The following is a 10,252-nucleotide window of genomic DNA, read 5'->3' on the forward strand; positions in this document are numbered from 1 at the left end:
GGGAGTTGTCCACAATCACAACCTTTTGTCTCTGCCCAAGCCTGGGCTAGCCACACAGGTCAACCCTGGCCCCATGGGGTAGAGGCAACAGGCATTGCAGGTGTTTACTAACCATCTACCATGTGTAAGGCCCAGAGGGTGGACTACAGGTCCCTGGGCTCTGTGATGACCAAGCCCCCTGCCTGTCATTGATTTGGCTCCTGATATGTGCAGTTCTTGGCCTAGCAGTGGGTAGTAGCAGAAACTTACTGAACTCTCAGAGCAATCAGGTGCAGTCTCAAAGCCTGCAAGTGTGCAATAGGGTACAAAGAGCCAAGTGTCTGTCAGCTTGGTGGGTATAGCCATGCCCTGACACTGCCATGCTCTCTTCCTCTTTTATGTGCCCATTTCCTGGTAGCTTCAGATATAGCTCAAATGTCACTTCCTAGAGGAAGGCCACAAAAAGCAGTGCCATTTTAATATTTTTGCCTACAATCCCAATATACGCTACACTTTATATTGTGCCAGCACACTCATATGCACACATAACACACAAAACGGACTTTTCACAAACAAGATTTCCCTTACTGTATAGAATTGTATTCTGACTGTGTGTGTGTGTGTGAAATTCAGTCTCACCATAAAGCCGGCTGACCTGGAACTCACTACACAGCACCCACACAAGGCCTCAAACTCCTGGCAATCCTCCTACTTCTGCCTCCTGGGTGCTGGAATGACCGGCATGAGCCACCACACCCAGCTTGATTTTTTTTTTTCCTACTCTGTATCAAAAAAAGAAGGAAGCCAGGCACAGTGGCACATGCCTGTCATCCCAGCACTCAGGAGGCTAAGAGGACTCCAAACTCCAGGCCAGCCTAGGTTAAATAGATGAGAGTGAAAGAGGGGAGAAAAGGGAAAGCAGGAGGGGGGAAAAAGAGGAGGAGGAGGAAGAGGAGAGGAAGGAAGAAAGGAAAAAGAAAAAAATAATAAAAAAGAATAGAAGGCAATGAGGGAGTTTGATCACACCTGCAGAGTGAATTTTGCAATCTATAGTTTAACTTGAATAGCAAGGTACTGGGCCCCTCCAGGTCTCTGAATCCACTGCTGCCTTTGTCAGCTCTGCTGACAATATTCCACACTTTGGCCTCCCAATAGTGCCAAGGTCTCTCACTGTTCCTCCAGTAAAACACCCCTACTAGAAAGGCCAGATTATCTTCATTCACTAGACTAGGGGGACTGATTTCAGGTTCATGAGGTGTCTGAGCCAGAGTTCATGGAAAAGACTGTTCTTCCATGAGGGAAACTCTTATGCACAAGCATAGCAATCATGGCCAATGGTAGGCAAATGGAAGAGGTAGTCAGTGTGTGGTGGAGTTTCAGAACCCGCTACTGCATTTGAATTCTTTGCCCTCCCACTGCACATATACACTCTAAACACAAAAAGTTAGTGCTTCAGGGCTGCAGAGATGGCTCAGCGTTAAGAGCACTTACTGCCCTTCCAGAGGTCCCAGGTTCAGCTCCCAGCACCACATGGTAGCTAACATTCATCCTTAACTCCAGTTCCAGGGGATCTGAGGATCTGAAACCCTCTTCTGGCCTCCACAGGCAACATGCATATACATACAGACAAAAAAACACTCATACACATAAAATACAAATAAAATCTCTCTCTCTCTCTCCTCTCTCTCTCTCTCCTACAAGGTCTCCCTGTAGCTCCAGCTCACCTGTAACTCACTATGGCCTCAATCTCATAGAGATCCACCTCTGTCTACCAAGTGCTGGGACTAAAGGCATGTGCACCACAATACCCAGGCTTAAAAAAAAATTTTTTTTAAAGAAGTTAGTACCTCAGCTTCTTTCAGGTCTATCACATATGAAGATTAGTATAGAAATAACTGTCCCTTCATGAAAATCTTAAGACGTTAACGACATGTTCTCTTTGTGGTGAATAAATGTTTTCATGTAGACTTTTCCTTACAGCTTTTTTTATGGTACTGGAGATTGAATTCAGGGACTCATACGTACAGGTCAAGTAACCTACAACTGAGCCAACTACATCCCTAGTCCTCATTTTACTTTTTATTTTGAGACAGGATCTCACTAAGTTACCCACCCAGGATGGCCTTGAATTCCCTCTGTAGCTGAGGCAGGCCTTGAACATTTAATTCCCAGATTCCTGAGTGCCAAGTATAATTACAGGCCCAACTATTTTCTTTTTTTGGTCTTTTTTTGAGACAGGGTGGCCTGGAACTCACTATGTAGACCAGGCTGGCCTTAAACTCACAGAGATCCGCCTGCCTTTGCCTCCTGAGGGCTGGGATTAAAGGCATGCGCCACCATGCTCAGCCCAACTATTTTCTTATTCTTAACTTAGAATGGGTCATTTCCAAGCTGTTTCCCTGTTGGCTACACCTGCCAATGTCTACTTCCCAAGAAGATCTCCCCAGAGACCCAGAGTACCCCGTACACACCCTTCCTGTCCCTCTTAACTCGCGATTGACAGGTGTGAGGCCAGATCAGGTCAGCACCTGGAGGAGTACGAACTTCTAGGGGACAATACTTCCATGACTGTATCACTCAATTTGGGGCTATTGCAAAAGCCTCATTTGACTCTGGAATCCTGATTCCTCCTCTGTATGAAGGAAAGGGTGCAGTCTCTTAGCTCTATTGGTTAAGAGCTTGCCTGGCCCCTGGTCATCTAGAATGAAGCTACATTGCAATGGAGCTAGACTTATGCTCCAGGTCCCCAGACAGTGTGTGCAAGACCACTACAGTTCAGCTTCCTGGTGCCATCTGTGATGGGATCTTATAATGGGACAGTGGGGGGAATAAAAGGCAGAGTTCTGTGGCAGGTGCAGAGGGTGTTCCTTAGGGAGAAGGCAAACCTAGAATTCCTTGACCTCATAAGGAAACAGCTTGGATCTGTATGGGGAGGGGTGGCATGGGGGAGGACTGAGCAATCACTCTGTACACACAAGGCCTCTGGGAGAGGGGCCAGCACTTGGGGAGAGGGGGTAGGGAATCTGATTTTGCCAAAACTAAAAAAATCCATGAGCCAGCCAGTGACTGGGCCAGAACACACAAACACACACACACACACACACACACACACACACACACACACACACACAGGCCCCAGTACACTTGCTCGAGGTTCTCCTGCCTCTTAGTGCCACACAGTATCTTTTTCAGGGACCCATATATTTCCTCCCACATTTCTGGGAGCAGAGGAAGGCCTTGACTTTAAGCTAAAACCCAACCAAGAGAAATTCTTCTTTAAGGTCTTTGTGATTAAAACAGGACTTCAAAGCCGGGCGTGGTGGCACAGCTTTTAATCCCAGCACTCGGGAGGCAGAGGCAGGTGGATCTCTGTGAGTTCAAGGCCAGCCTGGTCTACAAAATGAGTTCCAGGCCAGCAGGGGCTACGGGGAGACCCTGTCCTAAAAAGACCAAACAACAACAACAAAAAAAGGACTTCAAGCAGCCTGAAGAGCACCTTTGATCACAGCAAAAGCAGGTGGTGCTCACAGAGGCCAGCCTGGTTTATGTAGTGAGTTCAAGACTAGCTGAAACTACAGAGACTGTCTCTCTCAAACAAACAAAGCAAAACAAATCAAAACCAGGGTTCCATCTCCTCATCATTGCCCATTTCAAATTTCCATGGAGAATTGGCCTTCACCAGAGTGCAGTCAGGCCAGCCTAGAACTGACCAGAGTTCTCACAGTCACTAGCTATTATGTAAGAGATTGGGCATCTCTGCGTATTCCCCCAATAAGGGGCAGTCTTACCGTTACCCCAAATCGCATCAGCTGACTTTGTGTAGAATATGGTTACTGTTTGAGACAATCATTTTCTGATCAATCACCCACTGTTAAGCCACAGTCCAGATCTTTAGAAAGCCTTCCTGTTCTGCACTCTGCCACCTTTTTGGTCACAGCCGGCTCAAGGACTATCATGCCAGTTGAGAATCCTTCCTCAGATCCCTTCAGAGCCCCAGGTCTTCGGGTAATGGTGACTTAGGCAGGTACAAGGTGTCCTTCTGCACGCACCACACGGCGGGCACTCTGTGCTCGCCCCATCGGCACGCCCTGGTCCCTTGGAAGGCTCCTTGGTTCTGGAGTGCTGGCGGCCTCTGGCCCAGTGCCCCATTTCATCCCCAATGGAAGGAGGGGTCAGGGAGAAAGATGGTGGGAATGGGCGGGCGCAGGTGCGCAGGCCAGGGCCGTGCAGACCGGAAAGGCCGACAGGGGTGGGCGGGGTGGGCCAGGGGTCTGAGGGTGCCCTAGTTAGTTGTGAGCCCTGCCCGGCTGCCGCTGCTCGGGCATTGCGTCCACAAAGAGCTCGCAGTAGTTCCGGGTGCTCTCGAAGGATATGCAATCGGGGTCCCTTCCCATTGCTAAGAACCAGGCTGCGGATGGGGACCCTAAACGTTGGAACACGAGGAAACAAAGCAGGTTGAGGCTAAAGTGACAAAGGGACGTGAGAACACAGCGCCTCTGAACTGCAGGCTTGTTTCTACAGGCTCAAACGAGTGTTTTCCGCCCCCTACCAATGTCTAGGTCAAAACACACGGGGAGAGAGTGGTCACCCCACCTCCAGAAGCCCAGCTCTAGCAGGGTCTGCAGCCTCGGGCTCCGTACAGGCCCCGCCCGTCTTCCTCCACAAGCCAATCCCACACAGCTCTGACGCATCGGTTCTCCAGCCCCGCCCCCTGGCAGTTTGCCAGTTACCGCCGCCAGACCGCTCTACACGGGTTGCTACGGAGGATTTGATCCTTCCCCTTCAGCGCACGCAATCTGCGTAGGCCTCTGCTGTGACGCAAACTTGACAGCGGCGTGACGCGAGTCTAGCCGCTCCCGAGGTGCTGGCGCTGCTTCTGCGGCGCTTCGAGGCTTCCGCCGCTCGGGTAGTGTGTACAGGCCTGGGCCGCCCCTGGCCTCCACCGCCTGCTAGTGCGGGCCGCGTGTGCCATGGACGACTACGCGGTTCTTTCGGACACCGAGCTGGCCGCAGTGCTGCGCCAGTACAACATCCCTCACGGGCCTGTCGTGGGTATGCGGCGGCCGCTAGCGCGAAGGACTCCTCCCGGGCCCCGCTTCCCGCGCTCGATTCTGAGCGCCCCCACCCCCTCCTTTCCCCAGGTCCCCTCCCCGCGTACCCCGGCTCTCTCGGGGCGTTCAGCCCTCGTCCCCTGATTGCCCCGCACCCTGTGTCTGGCCAGGCTCCACTCGAAAGCTCTACGAAAAGAAAATCTTCGAGTACGAGACCCAGAGGCGAAGGCTCTCGCCCCCAAACTCGTCGTCGTCTTCGTTCTCCCATCGGTTTTCAGGTGACATGTCCGTCGTGAAGCCCCGCAGCGACACTTGGGAGACAAGGCTTAGACGCTGGGGAGACTGGAGTAGGGAGGGTGTGGCGGGGCCACTGTGGGGAGAAGGGAAGCCTGGAGAACAAATGGTTGTCTACCCCCTCCCCTAATGCAGACTTGGATTCGGCCTCCGTGGACTCGGATATGTATGATCTGCCCAAGAAAGAGGACGCCTTACTCTACCAGAGTAAAGGTAAGTAAGGCAGGTATGGGATGGGCACAAACACCTTTACTGAAATGCTTCAGAGACGCAAGCACAGGGAAGACTGAACCCCGCCCCCCCACACACACACCAGTCCTCTGTAGCCCCAAGGGAAGAACTGGCACAGGCCTATTCCCAGCTTGGGGCCATGAGGCCAGCTGGGGGATACCACATCCCCATTTACCACTGTCCTTCTCAAGGCTATAATGATGACTACTATGAGGAGAGCTATTTGACCACCAGGACATATGGGGAGCCCGAGTCTGTAGGCATGTCCAAAAACTTCCGCCAGCATCTCCCAGATAAGGACACTTTCCACCACCAGGTGAGTTTTCCCACAAGCACCACTGGGTACAGCCTGACGGGATCCTAGCTAGATTTGCTAAGTACAGGTAACTACTGGGTGTGGAGGGTGGTTCCTGGGCCTTCAGACAGGGTTAGGGTCAGCACACACCTATTTGGTCAAATTTCTACTTTGGGGGCCTCTGAAACTCTTAGATTCAGGAATGGTCAGGTAGCTCAATGGAGGACCAGTACCCATGGCTCCATCCCCAGCAGCACACACAAAACGTTTTTGTAACCAGAGTACATGCGGCCCTCACTGCACTCTGGTCTGGGATCTAGATTTAAGCTTTCTAAAAATCCTGAAAAGAAAGGATGTTGGGACAAAGATAACTGGGATAGTCACTGACTTGCAAAGCAGCACAGAAAAAAGGTTAAGAACCCAGAATAGTTCTTCAGGAGGCAGGGCCTTTAGTGTATAGTCAGAGTATATACCCAGGTACATTTGCGGGAAAGAACCCTGCTTTCCAGCTCCCTGACCCCCAACTCTCCTACAGGTGCGTGATGACATTGTTTTCTCTTCTTCAGAAGAGGAGGGCAAAGATAGGTGAGTAGTATACAGGGAGAGGGATAGGTCTGGGGCCCAGACTCTCCTGCCCACCTGCTCTCTTCTTTTGCCACAGGGAACGCCCTATCTATGGCCGGGACACTGCCTACCAGAGCATCGGACGCTACCGACCCATTTCCAATGTCTCCAGGAGCTCCCTGGGCTTGTCCTGTTACCCTACATCTTCCACCTCCCCTGTGTCCTCCTCTTCATCTTCTTCATGGCTCACCCGCCGTGCCATCCGGCCTGAAAAGCAGGTCCCTGATGCTGCTCTAGGCCAGGATCGCCATGTCCCACTCTGGGGCCAACTTTTGCTTTTCCTGATCTTTGCTGCCTTTCTGCTCTTTGTTTACTACTCCATGCAGGCAGAAGAAGGCAACCCCTTCTGGATGGATCCCTGAGGACACTGGCTTCAGAGTCAGCTCCTCTGGGGAGTCCTGGCTAATTGCCTTAGCAGTGTTTGCTGGGGGTGGGTTGGTGGGGACTTTTCTGTGTGTTCTAGTTTTAGGGGGTGCAGGGCCTAGCCCACGGCAGGGCTTGCTTCCCACCTCAGCCTGCCAGGGAAGCAGCAGAGTTTGGCCCTCTGTAGCCGGGTCAGCCCAGAGGCTTCCTCTGAAGCCTCTAGCCCTTTTGCCTCTGACCTTTAGAGGAGAGGCAAGACCTCACTCCTTTAGATGAGAACATAGTGGTGGTTGTTGTCATGCATGCCTTGTTTCTTGACACCTTTTCAGGGGGTTATAAACCAAATGCCACCCTGACTTTGTTGTCTGTCATGGACCCAATAAAAAATGTGTTTATTTTTACCTTGTTGGCTCTTCCTGCTGCAGTGGAAGTTGGGCTGCCATGACACCAGGCTTTGGTCTTGGATCTCAAGGATCACTGTGGCTTTGCCTGTTTGACTTTGTATTTTTGCTTTGGTCTTGGGGAAGGGACCAAATGCTACCCAGAGATAAGTTTGGTTTGTGGGTTTATTCCTGGGTTCATTCCCTGAAGCACTTGTAACTAATATAAATAACAACTGTGATTACACAGCCAAATGTATAGAGAACCCTATGGGAAATGCAGGCAAAGCAGTGTGGACAATACTACATGCGGGGACATTATTCACAAGAGATTGATGCCAGTCTCTGAGGTCACAAGGATGGAAAGGAATGAATGAGACAATTTGTAGGTTGTTACTCCTGGGATTGGTGGTCCTTTGATGACATGGGGGAGTTCCAAAGACTGCAGTGCTCCCTCATCTGTGGGCACCCTAATTTCTTTACCTGTTTATTGCTCAATTTCCAGGTTTTCTACCCTGGGCATATATTACATAACATTAAAAATATGTGTGTGTGTGTGTGTGTGTGTGTGTCCATATGTCATGGCATTCATGTGAAGAGCAGAGAATAACTTTTTAATTCTCTCCTATTATATGGATCCCAAGTACCTTTACTGACTGATCCATCTCACCAGCCCTGCATATTTTTTAAAGTATGTGCTAAGGAAATCCAAGATTGGCTGGAGAGATAGCTCACCAGTTAAAAGCATGTACTGCTTTTCCAGAGGGCCCCAGCTGGATTCCTAGCACCTGTGTCAGGCAAGCTGACTGAACATGAACTCCATCTCCTCATACATGCAGATAATACACTCATAAAAAATAAAAATAAGCTGGCCATGGTGGCGCACACCTGTAGTCCCAGCACTTGGGAGGTAGAGGCAGGCGGATCTCTGAGTTCAAGGCCAGCCTGGTCTACGTAGTTCCAGGACAGCTGGGGCTTACAGGGAGTTTGAAGCTAGTCGGGCTATGTGAGACCCTATCTCAAAAAAACAAAAGGGCCATCAAGATAACTTACAGGTTAAAAGTGTTTACCATGCAAGCCCAATAACCTGAGTTCAATTCCCAGAACCCACATAAAGGTGAAAGGAGTGACCAACTCCACAAAGTTGTTTTCTGATCTCATATATCCACATACCCACATCAAGCACATACACAGTAAATTTTATTTTAAGAGCACAAAGCCAGGATAGGGTTTTTTATAAAAGCACAAACCCACATGGTGTCTTGCATGCCTGGCTTCATGCTGCCAACAGGAAAGGAAAGCACACACACAGGCACACATTCCCCACAGACAAGTGAGAAGCAGAGGCTTGGCCAGGAATGGGGCCCTGGCTTCAGTCCCTTGCCTGACTTGCTCCTTGTTACAGGTGGTGGGACTCAGCCAAGTTTCTTATCTGATAGAGTGCTCATGCAATGCCTCTACATATACCCTGGGCTCCTGGTACCTTCAGAGGCTCTTGGCAGTGTAGGGCTGCAAGATGATCCTGCAGCAGGGAAGTGACCCTCACCACCTGCTCGTGGCTATTTCTCTTCGTTTCATCCTACGTTAATTTTTTATGTATATGAGTGTTTTGCCTACATGTAAGTGCACCTGTGCATGCAGTGCACATGGAGGACAGAAGAGGGTGTCAGACCCTCTGCAACTGAAGTTAGGGATGGTTGTTAGTCACTATGTAGGTGCTGGGAAGTGAACCTGGGTCCTCTGCAAGAGCAACAAATGCTCTTAACCAGTGAGCCATCTCCAGCCCCTCTACATTGTTTTTTAACAATTTTAAAATATATTTTTATTCATTATTTTTTGTGATCTTAAAAATAATACATGATTCCCAATAACCACATAGCAGCTCATTACAGACTGTTGTGAGCTGCAATGTGGGTGCTGGGAATTGAACCCGGGTCCTCTGCAAGAGCAGCCAGTGTTTTTGTTTTTGTTTTTTTTTGTCTTTTTGAGACAGGGTCTCCCTGTAGCCCCAGCTGTCCTGGAACTCACTATGTAGACCAGGCTGGCCCTTGAACTCACAGGGATCCACCTGCCTCTGCCTCCCAAGTGCTGGGATTAAACATGTGTGCCACCATGCCTGGCCCCAGCCAGTGTTCTTAACTGCTGAGCCATCTCTCCAGCCCCAAATCATTGAAATTTTTTAAAGAATGTGAGACTTTTAAAGTTGGATGTATTTTATTTTATATTAACATAAGATCTTGGGGACAAACAAGAAAGCAAAGGTTCTGGTTCAAGGTGATGTGCTTGTGTGTCAAAGTTGACAAGAGGTGGAGTATCATAATTAGCTTCAGTTGTCACCTTGACAGCAACCTAGCATCATGTGGGAAGAGGGAATCTTAATTGAGGCATTACCTCAATTGAGGACTATGTATGTCAGATTGGCCTGCAGACCTGTCTGTGAGGCATTTTCTTGATTCCTAATTGATGTAGGAGGGCCCAGCTGCAGGGTGGGTGGTGCCATCCTTAGGTAGGTATGCCTAACTCCTATAAGAAAAGTAGCTGAGGGGCTGGAGAGATGGCTCAGTGGTTAAGAACAGTGGTTGCTCTTGCAGAAGACCCAGGTTCAGTTCCCAGCACCCACATGGTGGCTAACAACCATCCTTAACTCCAGTTCCAGGGGCTCCTACGCCATCTTCTGATGTCCACAGGCATTTCAAGACATGGGTGCACTCACATACATGCAGGCAATACACTCATGCACATAAAATAAAAATAATGAATTTTTCAAAAGGTAGATGAGCCAGGCATAGTAGTGCACGCCTTTAATCCCAGCACTCAGGAGGCAGAGTCAGTGGATCTCTGTCAGATCAAGTCCACCCTGGTCTACATAGTGAGTTCCAGGCCAGCTGTGGCTATAGGGAGATCCTGTCTCAAAGAGACCAAAGAGAAAAAATAAAGGTAGCCAAGCAAGCAGCAGCATTGCTCCATGGTGTTTGCTTCAGTTCCTGCCTCAGCTTCTCTCAATGATCCACTATAATCTGTAAGCTAAAATGAAC

General features: G+C 49.7%; 1 protein-coding gene across 1 annotated transcript; it reads left to right on the forward strand.

The window, feature by feature from the left end:
• Positions 1-4,774: 4,774 nt before the first annotated feature.
• Emd (emerin) lies at positions 4,775-7,238 on the forward strand. Its single transcript, XM_008829584.3, has 6 exons — positions 4,775-5,031; positions 5,201-5,308; positions 5,460-5,537; positions 5,747-5,871; positions 6,386-6,435; positions 6,512-7,238. Exons 1-6 carry the CDS (start codon positions 4,950-4,952, stop codon positions 6,834-6,836), a joined length of 768 nt encoding a protein of 255 aa, XP_008827806.1. The 5' UTR covers positions 4,775-4,949; the 3' UTR covers positions 6,837-7,238.
• Positions 7,239-10,252: the final 3,014 nt, after the last annotated feature.

This window comes from Nannospalax galili, unplaced genomic scaffold (assembly GCF_000622305.1).
Source record: "Nannospalax galili isolate Female #2095 unplaced genomic scaffold, S.galili_v1.0 scaffold513, whole genome shotgun sequence".
NCBI classification, from domain to species: Eukaryota; Metazoa; Chordata; class Mammalia; order Rodentia; family Spalacidae; genus Nannospalax; species Nannospalax galili.

Excerpts from the sequence above, each read along its gene's own strand:
- Emd (XM_008829584.3), top strand. The coding sequence starts at position 4,950 with ATGGACGACTACGCGGTTCTTTCGGACACCGAGCTGGCCGCAGTGCTG. Across the intron at positions 5,032-5,200 it reads CCCTCACGGGCCTGTCGTGG|GCTCCACTCGAAAGCTCTAC; the intron begins GTATGCGGCGGC and ends GTGTCTGGCCAG. Across the intron at positions 5,872-6,385 it reads AGGACACTTTCCACCACCAG|GTGCGTGATGACATTGTTTT; the intron begins GTGAGTTTTCCC and ends ACTCTCCTACAG.